The sequence below is a fragment of the Buteo buteo genome, chromosome 9 (genome assembly GCF_964188355.1).
Source record: "Buteo buteo chromosome 9, bButBut1.hap1.1, whole genome shotgun sequence".
Lineage (NCBI taxonomy): Eukaryota > Metazoa > Chordata > Aves > Accipitriformes > Accipitridae > Buteo > Buteo buteo.
This window is the reverse complement of record NC_134179.1, coordinates 5,838,592-5,851,949: the sequence shown is the minus strand read 5'-3', so window position 1 is coordinate 5,851,949 and position 13,358 is coordinate 5,838,592. Positions and strand designations below refer to the sequence as shown.

At 43.8% G+C, this 13,358-nt stretch overlaps 1 protein-coding gene across 1 annotated transcript; it reads left to right on the top strand.

Moving 5' to 3' along the window:
* The first annotated feature begins 1,946 nt into the window (after positions 1 to 1,946).
* LOC142034857 (NF-kappa-B inhibitor delta-like) lies at positions 1,947 to 7,032 on the top strand. Its single transcript, XM_075036681.1, has 4 exons — positions 1,947 to 2,100; positions 2,510 to 2,673; positions 3,034 to 3,150; positions 6,763 to 7,032. The coding sequence occupies exons 1-4, from the start codon at positions 2,085 to 2,087 to the stop codon at positions 7,030 to 7,032; spliced, it is 567 nt and encodes a 188-aa protein (XP_074892782.1). The 5' UTR covers positions 1,947 to 2,084.
* Positions 7,033 to 13,358: the final 6,326 nt, after the last annotated feature.

Genomic DNA, 13,358 nt, shown 5'->3' with positions numbered 1-13,358 from the left:
TGGAGATCATAGCTCTAAATCTGCTGATGGCAGGCTAGGCAGAGGGGGCTTGCTTGAGCCCCCAGTGTTGTAGTGATGCCTGCATTGGAAGGGGTTCCCCAGAGGCTGCAGACAGCTGTGGGGTGTGAGGAGAGGGAGCAATAATACCATTGTGAAACCCCTTCCCTGATGTCAGTGTCATCCAGATGGGAGCAACAAATTGTGTCCAGACTCAAGCCAGCTGAGGAGCAAGCAGGTGTGACCCTGCAGACAGAGCTAGCACAGGCACAGCCTTCAAAACGAGACACATTTTTCAGATTTTATGCAAAACCAAGATCCATCGAAAAGATTTTCCAGTGAGTGAGAGAAACTAGATGCTCCTGTATAGCCAGAATCTACTAGAGTTTTCATGACATATATGACCAGATCTTTGCTTCCCTATTGCTTCACACATCTTGCCGTAGACGGGGTCTACATCTAAATTGCGGGCCAGCCAGGCTCTGACAGCCCTGAAGAGCAAATTAGCAAGAGGCACTGTGGGAATTTTTGGATGGCATTGCATAGCAGAGATAAGCATACTGAAACATGTCTCTTAAATGCTTAGCTATTGGCCATAAAATGGAATTAAAAAAACACGCCTTCCTTGATTCATGTCACAACTGAATATAGGCAGCTTCAATGTAGAGTTTCATTGCAGCAGCATGGCTGCTGATGAGTTTACCTGAGGGCAGGGCACAGGGTCCTCTGAGACTGAGGGATGTGTCAGTCGAAGTGCCAGGTGGTACCTGGCATGCTGGTAGTCCATCTCCAGTGTTCATTAGCTCTGCCTTGCACACGCCCTGGGTTAAGTCACGAGCAGGCAGTTAATGTATAACTTTGCGAGTTCTTTGGAAAACAGGTGTTTCATTCAGTGGGGAAGAGTGTTTTACATCCAGATGATTCCAACAAAGCCTCCCAGAGTGCCTTGCGGTGGTTTGTGTTTTGTTTGTTTTGTTCTGTTTTGTGGGTTTTTTTCCCTTGACATAAAAAGGGAAAATGTACACAGGGTTGCTTCTTGGTACAGTCAAAGCCATGAAAAGCTTTAAGGTTTGTTTGTTTGTTTGTTTGTTTGTTTTAATTGTTTTTTTCTAATGGATTAAATATCTAATCTCTAATCATCAGGCAGCTCAGAGCTACTTGTCAATATTTGATCTGTATATATATTTGTTATGAAACGAGAGCACAAGCCCTAACCGTTCTGGGTAATCTTTCAGCAAGATTCTGTCCTGTGCCTTGTCTAACTTGACAAGGTTCTGGGTGAGTCACTGCACTGCAAAAATTCTCAGCCAAGATGCTGTAATGTGAACAACTTGGTTTATTCAATCAAGAGCAAAAGATGCATTATCTGTAATAATATAGACTAGGAACTACTTGGCTGCATCACATCAAATCTATAATTTTCTTAAGTTTAAGAGATTTAAAGTTTTTACTCTCTGCTAAATCCAAGCAATGCTCACCTCCAGACCATTATTTCATGCCATTTATAGGCTCTGCATCCTCATTGCTGCAGCCATTGCAACAAGCTGTGTTTTTAACCTGTCACGCTGCTGCACATCTGCTGCACATTAAAAAGTAAATAAATCCAGTCAAAGAATTTCCAGTGTCAGCAAACTTTTAGGTAATAAAGTTTGGCTGTATGTTTCAAGGAGAGATTTTCATTTATCTTTGCCAAGAATCTCAGAATAAATATGAATTGGTGTTATTGGTGCCTTTGGTTAAACCAGGGTGAAAGCAAGGGGGCTGGCAGTCTTGACCTGGGGGCAGTGACTTAGTTTTACTATTCTGAACTGAGAATCTAACAAGATACTATACTTAGGCAGGGTTTAGAAAGCTAGGGAACATGATCATCTTGTGTAACCCTGAATGTCCCTGGTCAGTACTGAAATCTAGTGCCAAATAAGGGCTTAGTTTGTAGTTAAATGATAATTATCCAATTGTTTGTTTGTTTTTAAATTTTGTTAGTTTTGACTGATTTTGGCTTGGACAGTATTCTGCTGAAATAAAATTTTCAATTTCTCTGTTGCTTCTAGGTTATACTGTCACTAGGTTTTCCTCTTGATTTAGAAATGAAGGATTTTGAAGGTAAAACCCTTTCTACAAGTTTTTTATAGTGGTATTAAAAAAATTGAAAAACTGTATTGGCTATTTCATTGACTGCTGCTCATTTGTTATTTGCTGCTATGCCAAGAGGCCAGAGCGGCCTCAGAAACTGCCTGGGGGAGAGTCGCTGTGAGCTCAAATGCCACAGAAGTCAATGGTGCTGATGATTCAGCAGTGATTCAATGCACAACTGGAACTGAGCACATGCTGGAGTGCCCCATAAAGTGTCTATACAGCCAATATGGTGCCTTTGAAACCAGAGGAGGGCTTGTGCCTTCACAACACACGTGCAGAGATGCATACGCTCTCCCTGCCAGCCCTCGCTTCCTCTCTGTACATCGATGTCTTCGTTGGGACTGTCATTATCTTCCTCCTGTACTTGGTTTTCCAGGCCATACCCCACTGCACTGTGCTGTTCTGGCCCACAACACCCTGCTCCGGGAGGGTTGCCAGACATTGACGGAGGAGCAGCAGAAAGATCTTCAGCACCAGAGTGAAGAGCTGGAGTCCTGTATCCACCTCCTGGTGCAGACAGGAGCCTCCATCTACAGCCGGGTAAGGGATCAGCTCAGTTATCTGTATGCTGTTTGTTTGTACGGACACCCCCCCCACCTCCCACCTGATGCTTGTGCTGTGCTCAAACTGTAGAATTGGAGAAGGAATGAACTGCTGACAGAAGGACCAAGCCTGTTCCCCTTTCAAGTGACTAGTTGCAGAGTTAGTTTCTGCCTTCTGGAGTTACTTTCTTGCAGCCTGAAGCAAACACTGGACAGCAAAAGGGCCACTGAAGGGAAAGAGGTGCTCCACATTAGCTGCAGAACTGGCCTGGACTTTTCTCTGATGGGTTTATATAATATCTGCAGGTTGTTCTGCAGAACATTTCTTATTTTGTTTTGTTTTTCTGTTTTTAAATAGGATGTGAAAAGCAACAAGACAGTTCTTCATTATACAGTCCAGGATGGGAACATCTCCCTGCTCAGATACTTCTTGGAGCTGAATGCTTTCAAGTCCAAGGACTTTGTCAACAACAAGGTGAGTCAGGCCACACATGGACAGGATTTGTGTGCACATCCACAGGCAGAGGAGATGCCGAGAGCAGTACTGTGCTGCGGTGGGAGGCTGCATGCAGACAGAGGTGTTAGGAGATCTGTGGGATCTGAACTTTTTTTTTTTCCTTAACCTGAAAGTGTATTTTCCAGTAAATAGACACTTCACCTGGAAAGCAGTGCCTGGCTTGAACTCTGACTTGTGTCATGAAACACAGACCCCTCTCCCAGCAGGTAGAAGCTGACAGAATGAGAGAGTGAGATAGCCAGGGAAGAGGAAGGACATGGGAAGTGGTTACTTGAGGAGGAACATGAACTTTATTACATTAGGCTGAAGATTGAGAAAACAGATCTGCAATGATGCAATGGTTTGCTGTTGGCAGCAACGTAATACTGAAAGACAGCAGTTCAGGACAGCCATGTATCAAGTAATCCTTCCTGTCAAACATGCCGTCCATAGGAAGGACAAAGCTCCTATTTCAGTTAAGGGAGATGGTGACCCTTTCTGCCTTAACTGTTATTTGCAAGTCTTCTGGCTCTGTTTGTGCCTGGGCACAAACTGGTTATTGTGATGACTGCCTGCAAGTTTGAGCCTGGAGAATCAAAATATTCACAGGGCCCTCCAAGTCCTAACAGCTGCCAGGAACAATAAGAGAAGACAAACGCATGCTACAGGCAGTGAACCAGTGGCTGACATTGCCAGGCACGTGAAGCATGCGGAAACCAGCTCTTTGAAGTGAGGCAGCATCCTTGCTGAGCATGCTGGAAACTAGGCACTGTGGCAAGTAGACCACCTCTGACTCCGGGGGCTCGAGACCCTGCTTTAGGCACTCTATGCAACCCTGCTTCCTGAGCTGAAGTTTTGCTAACGTTGGTTCCTCAGTGCAGGGTGTCTAGAGGCACAGCCATTCCTAGGTTGTATAAAGCAAGCTAGAAAACTTCCCAGGGCTGCTGTTGTGTCACCCATCCCCTTTCTGCCCCATACTTCACCTCTGAGCAGATACCAAGCAGTGACACTATCTTGCAGATGTATCAGCTTCACCCATCCTCCTAAGCAAAAATCCTGACATTCCTGTGCCTTAGCTGAGACATCACTCTGCACCATCAGCCAGAGCTTTGGCTCTTGACTAGCTGTGCCCTCTCAGCAGGACTAAGTGGGTGATTCTCGGTCCTTCTGCAGAAGGGTACCCTTGAGCAGTAAAGGACAGAGGGAGGGGAGGACAAGGTTAGGGCTCCCTGTTTTGAGAGGGTCAGTGCATTAGCTTTTCAGTCTTTTAGCCTTGCTTGTACTCCCTGGAGCATGCGTGTGTCCATCAGAAAGGAATTGAATGTTTTCTATCAACTCAGTTGCTCACTTGGGAAGCAGATACTGGACAGTTTCACGGGTTTTTTCCCCTACAGATTTCTGTTGTATTGGAGGAAATGTGTTTTGCTTTGTGTATGTGGGTAACAACACTGAGTTTCTGTCTTTCTGTATAGTGAAGGGCCTTACACTGCCTTTTCATTACATTCTTTCTGTATCTTTTAAGACCCATTAGGCAGGTGCTAGCTTGTCTGTGGGAGTCTGCCGTTGTCTCTTGATCACAATCCTGTGAGAGCTTCCTACTGTGATAGGATCACTTGGAGTCTTCAGTCTTGTTAGTGAGCTGTCTGGGACAGTGACAAATAAAATGGCAAGGTTGTCTGATACCCATCCCGGCTTTTTAGTTCTTCCAAGTGTGAAGAAGACAAAAAGATGGGTATGCTGGAGTTCGTGTTTTGGCTTCCCTGGTTCACCCACTGCTTACTGTGGTTGTTTTATTCCAAATCCATTTCCTTGTGGATTTCACAATGAGAAAAGCATTGAGGCCTTTGCGGTATTTTTCACCTGAAGGATTCCTAGACCCCACATTTCGGTGCTCTGGACCATTGTCTCCACAAGCCCTACTAAAGTCAATGGGAGGCTTCAAGATCAGGCATTGTCAGATTGCCTTGTTTTCTTAGCCCCATGCCTGGATTTGGAAGCTATCAAGTGCTCCTGCCACAAAGGTGCAGCAAACAAATGCAGATGTTTCCATTTTAACAAGAAGTCCTATAAAGAGCTTGTAACTATCCCTTGACTGTATGGGATGATAAAATTGACAAGGATCTGCATGTTCAGGGCTTGTAAAAAATGCCTTGTCTGAGAATAGCTGTTAAGATTCTGTTGTTTTGTTTTGTGCTTCAATGTCCCTTATGTCTCAGTGGGAAATAAGACCTGAAAATCATATATATTCCATTTAACAACTGGAGTAGTAACACACATTGCAATTTGTGTCCAACCATTCCAAATTCATGACAAATGTATGATCATTTCCAAGAGAAAAAATATACAGCTGCCTAAATGAGACTTCTTGCAGACTAAAAATGCCTTGCCTTATGCATCTGCTTATTAGGTTTTTCTCATTTAAAACCGTTACCAGTCATACCTGACTAGGCAGGGGCACAGATTTCTACACGGTCTGGTAATACCAGAGCTTTTCTGCGACAAATTGCAGCATGCTCCGTCCTGCGCCCCCCTGTGGCTTCACAACAAATTTTGTCTATTGTTTCTGTGCAAATCCTGTTACTGAAAAAGCTGGAGTCAATATATGCTTAAGTAGGCCCTTGACCTCAGGACTCTGCTTAATGTCAGCACCATGAAAACAAAGCCAAGCAGTACGTTCAGCACTCTGGGAAGGAACCAGGAGAAGGGTTGGAGCCCGGCATGATTTATTTTGTCTGCTGCAGAGACAAACCACCCGCAGCCCTGTTTGGTCCATGGTACACAAAGTCATTGAGGGACAGGGCCTCCTAGACCTCTGGCTTGGCTGGACCACCAGGATGGCTTGGTGTCTTTCAAAGCACCTCCTTTTAATGCCATGAGTTTGGTGACCTGGGAGGACTTGCACAGTCAAAGATCCTGGTATCCAAGAGATCAGTCTGAGCTTTGTGTATAGCCTACACACTATCGGGTCTGGCTTTCACTTGTGTCAAGGTCTCTTTGCAACCTTCTGGCGCTTCCAAGTGATTGTAAAAGTGAGAAGTGGAGATGTGTGGAGTACAAATGGGTTTGCTATTGTCGATCGTTGCATAGCCCATGTGTGATAGGTAACACGGTATAATGTGTTTTGTCCCCTAGACTGACTTAAATGTATCACAGTGAAGTAGTTCCTACTGTTTCTCCTGGATAAGTATGCATGTTCTATGGCCTCTATCCTTCTCTTTTTCAAATAACTCATCAGGTCTCTGCTTACATGAAGGTACAATTTATCAGGGGTTTGCAGAGTGATTAGGAATGTTGCTGATACAGGACTGTTTGTTAGCTGTACACAAAGCATCAAAGCCCCTCAATTTGTAGTGCTCTACCAGAGAGAAAAAAATCTAAATCCACAAATTTCCTGCATGAGTAACCATACGTGAGAGAAATAGAGCAGGGATACTCCCTTACCTCTTAGTAAGTAATTGTGTGAGCCTTCTTCAGCTCTTGTTTCACAAGTCTCCATTTCTAGGACAATTCTGAGTAGGTGGCACAGCTTATCAGGAGGTTTCTCTTTTTCTTTCTTTTTTTTTTTCATTTTCTTCTTTTTCTTTTTCTTAGGCACATGGCAACACAGCTTTGCATATGGCAGCTGCGTTGCCTTGTGACAAGAACCAGAAGGAAATCATCCAGTTGCTCCTTGACCATGGGGCAGACCCAAGCATCCGAAACTTAGACAACGATCAGCCAATCCACATGGCTCCTTCTGGAAAATCTGGGGATCAGGTACATGATCTGCATTGCTGCTGCTTCCTAACACATCTGTGCACACCACAGCTGTCTGTCCTTACCAGGGGAACAATGAGGACAAGTCATATGACATGGGTCTGACGTTGCAGTGGTGTAGGCTTGGGGGTTCCTCACTTCAGTAAATCTGTAACCGAGGAGCACAAAGCAGGCATTAGCTGGTACTCCAAATATATCTGGGGAGGTATCAATGTGTAGTTCTTTCATAATGACAGCAAATCTCAAGAAATGATCAAGTTTCATGCCTACAGGTACAAAAAGGCTCCTGGAGCTCATTGTAGTCTCTGGTATGTTTTTATGTGTATTTAGTTACACATATACATGTATACAAGTGTGTGTATGTATGTATTGGGGTGTCTGCATGCACAGTTTCAGGTGGTACGTTATGAACTTCTACATTTTTTGGCAGGTTAGGCATTTGCTGAAGAAAGGGAAAGTTGCATCTGCATTCATTTCCTGTCACCGAAATGCCAGATCCTAGGTTGCCCGCAATTTCTGGAATGGCTTCAACTTCAGCTTGCTGATTGCACAAGGCCTCTTAGAAAAACTGTGAGGATGGTTAAGTCACACATCCCTGCTCCTCGAGTCCTTAAACCAGGGTGGGATGCAGTGTTTCTCAACCTGTGGACCATGTGTAGCATGTAAGATATCAGAAGATGAGCTTTCAAATGGTTGAAAACTTTCTTTTGTTAACAAAGAATACTAATAAAACTCAAGCATTGCTTACAAGCAAGGAAGCCAGCAAAACAAATGGCTGTTGCATAAATAAGCAAATGTTTGAAGTATAGCCAACCTTTGATTTGGTGGCCACTGAAACCCATGGTGGTGACGGAACACAAGATGGTAGTTTGGTTATAAAAGGTTGAGAAATACTGCTCGAAGACTTGCTCGAACTGTGCCTCTTATTAGATCCTGTACAGAGGTGCTGGTTGAAATGCTGAAACCTTTGTGATGCGCAATTACCTCCATTGTTCCTGCTAGCCTGGGAATGCAGCAACCTGAGAGGAGGGAAAAGACTGGATGGAAGAGGTCAAGTCAGCCTGAGGAGTCATCCATGGCTGTATTTCATCAGAGTGAATGGACATCCGAACTCAAGAGGTCCAAGTGAGGGTTCCTGCAAGCTGCTGCTACCCCATTTCTTAGCACTTTGCGGAAGAAAGCTGAAGCAGCTGTCCATTGCCACAATCTCTCACCCCACCCCAAGAAAAGAAAACAGATGCTTGTAAGAGCAAGTACATGGGGCAGGTTCTCAGCAGCACAGGTTCATGTGGCTCCTGAGTGCTTCCCAGTGAAGGGATTCCTCTTCAAGACATCTGATCCAATCCAAGTCTCCGGCTCTGATGGCAAAGAATAGCTCTGGAAGCACCTCAGAGTGGGGAGCTGAACCCTCACCTGAGCTAATGCCTATGTAGGAGACAGAGCCTTCCTTTGGGCCTTCAACAGCTTTTACGCATAGACAAGGTAGAAAACCTTTGAGCTGCATAGGCCTGCACACAGCAGGGTCAGAGTGCAATGTGGTACATGCTCTCCTGTTCCCGTTCTTAATCTAAGGGGGCATTTTAATAGATTCTTCTTATTCTTTCTGTGAAATGATTTGTGAATTGCTGTGCAATCAGCTGGCAACAGTGTCTCTGCCAGGTCAATAGGATTGAAGGTAGATGCCTGAAGGGAGTGAAAGCCATGTTTTGACAACCCTTTCACAGAGGGTGTCTCATCTTAGTATACATTCTGAATTAGAGTTTGCTAATTTCTTAATGTTGCACAAGTTATTTTTTCTAACAGGACTGAACAATAAGATGAAGGGCAAATATCTTAAATTACCGCAGTAACTTCCTTGATCACTCACTGACTAACTCAAATGGGATGGGGTTTTCTAAAGCACTTGTCAGCCTTGCAGACCTGGACTGTTTAAACAACTGTTTAGCAGACTTGAACAAAAGCTCTTAAGAAATGCAGAGATCTTCTCGACTTTCTCAGCCTTCCTCTCTGCTGTTTTGCTATTGCTTCTCACTACACCATATCTACAAACCTGTCAACATCTGCTGACAAAAAAGCAGACATGTATTTGCATGTGTTTGCATAAATTTGCATATATCTGGGCATAGGCCAGCAAAAGCATGTGCTTTCTTACTTTGAAGGGATGTTATAACAAGCCCTGAATTGAGTGATAACTGCATTGGTGAGTTAGTACGGTGTGTAAAGACAAAATGATCAATAAAATATCTGTTTCTTGAACTTGTTAGCAACAAAACTGTAAAACTGTGACCAACATGCGATGCATTAGGGAGAATGTAAAAAGTTTTTTGCCATCTAGAAATGTGTATGAGACAACAGAAGTTCTTTTGCAGCAAGTGAAAAAAATATATGAGCTGTTTTCTGGAGTGGCTTATGTCTTTATTGTTTCATCTGCCTGCTGTTGGATGTTTAATACAGAGCAATGCCATCAGTGACTTGTCATCTGTAAGCATCACCATCTCCAGAATATCAGGGAAAATATCGGTTTGGGAAGGGACGGCTGTGGCTTCATTCAAAGCATCACCCTGGCAGCGTGTGTTACTCAGAGTTCATAGTTGAGATTTGGAGAGGGAAGAACCTGTGACCAATCCAGGAATGATTCGCTCTCTCTGGAGCCTCATCTGTGTTCAGCTTCCCAAAGCTCATACATTAGAGGCCTGCTCTGAAGCCAGCCACAATCAACAAGCTGTTCATATTGTCTTGGACTGGATCCATGAGAGAGTTGGAGGCTGCTGCTTCCCCACGCATGTAAAGCACCTTCCCTTTTCCCTGTCAAGGCAGACAGTTCCTGGCCTGTGTATCAAGAAAATCCCTTTTAAGGCTCAAAGGTGGCCTGAGTGTCGTCTTCTGTTCTGGGGTGAATTTCATTGATTTAAGCAGTATCTTAGTTCACAGTTAAGCCCTGAATTTTTTATGACTGTTTCAGGGGAAATGTACCTTTTATAACAGCAGTACTGGCAGTGTGTGATACCCCTTTATTTGCACAGTTTATCTCTTCCTACCTGTGGCTTTGGATAAGTTGCCAATAACAAAGGCTTGTTATCACCAAACAAATGTTCTGAAGTGGCACCATAGAAAAGTCGCCAGTCGGTTGGCAAGGAAAACTTTTTGATCAAATACTCTGTGCAACTGGTAAAGAACCTGAAAATAAGAACCTTTTATTTTCTCTATAACTGCAGGTTACTTCTGGAGTTATTCATGGCTTTTGTAAGAATGGGGTGATCCTCACTTTTGTGTAGACACATATTTATATAGGCTGGCAGAACTTCACCTGGCAGGGACTGATCAAATGCCAGCATTTCAGTAGTGCTATGCCAGGTCTGTTGGAGATATGACCCAAGCTACTTTTCTTTAAGTGCCCAGCCTTTTTTTTTTGGGGGGGGGGGGGGGGATAAAGGGGAAAGAATGAGTTCCTCACAGCCAGAAAATGCACAATCAACCTTTGAATAGTCCCCTCTGTTGTTTTTTTTCCCTTTCTTGTGTCAACAGTCAGCAACCTGTTACTTGCACTGCAGATGTCACCTGGAGTTGGAGACATGGAGATGGGGAAAGGTGTCTAAAACATGTTTCCTGTCCCTAGCATGGGGGATTGCAAAACAACTGGAGAAAGGGCAGCAGAGAAATGCGAAGAGGCTGCAAGGGATGGAGGACAGTGCTACTTACTTAATGGAAGCTGTTAGGGTCCAGAGACCCTGGTGCATAGAACCATTTTGCTGGAAATATCCTTGTCCCACCAGAGTAGCTGATAATTTCAGAGCAGCTGGTCCCATGCAGCATCAGACCAATAGCTGTTAAATATCTGCTATCTTTAAGAACACACTGCATGCTACCCTCTCAGGACCTCAGCCATCTGTGAGCCCTGGAAGTATGGAATCTTAGTGGTAAGACCAGGCCAGCCCTTAAGAGACAGCTTCCCCCACTAGAGGAGTGCTTTTTTTGCCTGGGTCAGGCAATATCCGAGCAGCAGGAATAAGAATGGGATGTAGGGTGGTTTGTAGTGCTCATACTCACACTGTCATTTCTAAGTGGTCATGCCTAAACAGCAGACATAGGTTCAATTATGGGCACAACCTCTCCACTGCACACCACAGTCTTTGGACAGAGCAGTCCTTTCTGGAGATGCATTGTAACCACTGATAGCTGTACACATCTCTGCCACAATATACCGATAAATGTGCACCCTGCTGATAACGTATTAGATTTAGATATCTGCCTGATGTGGAGGTGAGAGATATGTTGTTAGACTGTAATACTTGACTTCCTTGCTGGCACTGTTGTGTAGGCTGGGATACTATTAACCTTGCTGTAAGATGTGTTAATATGAGCACTCTCCTTGTTGAATGCTTAATTACCATTTTCGCATGCTCTTTCATTTTCTGTATGAGAACACCTCATATCAGCTCTGTTAAGCTCAGGCCAACGTTGCCAACCCATTGGGAGGACGTGGTCACCCCATTTCCACTAGAAGTCTCAAATATCTTGCCTCAACCTTACCTTCTTGTGGCTCTTTCATGTTGGTGATAAGGGGCTTTGACATGTGGCTAAAGGTGTACCCACTCCTTAAGCAGCAGGCAGGAGTAGCCAGTACTAAGCAAGCTGTGGAGCAGGCTGGGGCAGTAGAAGTGTAATCCTCCAGTGTCCTGAGACAACACTCAGGGGCCAAAGCACCTGCCAGCACTACTAAAATGACACCTAATAGAGTGTCTCTGCGCAGGGGTAATCATACCTTTAACGGCAGCAAAGATACAGCTGTTAACTCCTATTTATAAGCTTTCTGTGACCAAATGCATTTATCACTTAGGCCAACTCTGAGATTCATCAGGTAACAACAGGGGAGAGGGGAAGATATTATTTAAAGTTGTCAAAGGATTTTAAAGCAAGTTTTGGAAAAAAAGCTGCTACCTTATGTAAGGTAAAGGAACTGGATGTTGGAAAGGTACAATTATCTCTGTGTAATTTCCTTGTCTAGCATGGCAAAAATGAAATATCCTGTCCAGGGACCTGGACTGGACATGGAAAAAATGCCATTTTTAACTTGTATAGAACTTAAAGTGAAGAGAACACTGGAAGCTGCATGGGAGGTAAAAGCTCTGTTTTCTGATGAAGGCAGGGATAGGAGGTTGAAATAACTGGCATTATATAAATATTTTTTGAAGTCTCATTAAAAAAAAAATGTAACTCTTAGTTCTTCATAGATTTCACAGGGTGAGGAATATTGGTTTGTTTTTTTGGTAGAATGAAGGAAACCTCCTTATTTGCCAGCCAGATATGTGTGTCTGTTGCATCCTCAACCACATGGGTAATTTCAGCTCTGGGAGAGGAAAGCTTTTTGGTTAACTGTAGAAGTGTCTGGAGGAGAAGGTGAGCATACAGCTAGTATGTATTTGTCTTCACAGGTTTAGTTAGTGTTTTTCATTTATGTTGGATTTAATATGGAGAGGTGCTTCTTTCTTCCCAGTCTGGGTGCTCAGCTGAGAAACTGCTGGCTTGGCAGTCTGCCTCACCAAGTGCTATTAAAAGGAGGTAAGACACAGTCTTAGAAAGGTCTGGGTTTATTCAGGAAACAGGGAATCCTCACGTATGATAACTTTCCCATTATCTAATGAAAAAAAAAAATCATTTAGGTCCTGTTCAGTTGATTATGCTGAAAGGTGCAGAAAACCTGACATCAACAGACCAAACTATACAAAGGGCTGCCAAACTACATCAGCCTGTCACTGAAACACTGCCTTCACAGAGAAGCTGGTGTTGAGAAGTTTGGCACTGGATTCAACCTCTGTGCAGGCCTGAGGGGCATTCCTAGTACATGACCCATGGGCTAAGCCCTGAGCTTGTATGGAAAACAGCGGTTTTCCTTTGGTGCAAGAACCACTAGAGAGTATCATCACAGCAGCCTGAGCAGAAGCAGTGGCTAAGAAGTTTCAGATCCATCTCAGAGCAGGGTGCTGCACAGCTTTCTCTGTGGATACTGTGTTGAGTGCTGAGATTCTTATAGATTTTTTATCTGCTGGAAGGGTTAAGTGAGACCTTTCATACTGCTGGGTAATTGCTTCTTGTGTAGGTTGCTGAGAGTCAGTCTTCCTTACCTGTGTGAGAACAGGGCCAGGATCCTGGATCATTAGCAGAAGGGAAAAGCACTGACATTTAGCACATGAATAATAAACAGGCTTCAGCATGCATACCAAATTATTTATTTGTATCAAAAAGAACTGGCTTAATGACATGTGTTTGGTAAGGCAGCTTGGGATTTCTTTTAAAAACAACAACAACAAAAAACAAACAGGAAAAAAAACCCACACCAAAAATCAAAACACCACCATAACAACAAAACACCCTTGACCATACAAGACAAGAGGAATAATGTAGTGACAGCATCATGTAGAAAATGTGTGAGT

Coding starts and splice junctions, on each gene's coding strand:
- LOC142034857 (XM_075036681.1), top strand. Junction 2,674..3,033: donor GAGCCTCCATCTACAGCCGG/GTAAGGGATCAG, acceptor GTTTTTAAATAG/GATGTGAAAAGCAACAAGAC. Junction 3,151..6,762: donor AGGACTTTGTCAACAACAAG/GTGAGTCAGGCC, acceptor TCTTTTTCTTAG/GCACATGGCAACACAGCTTT.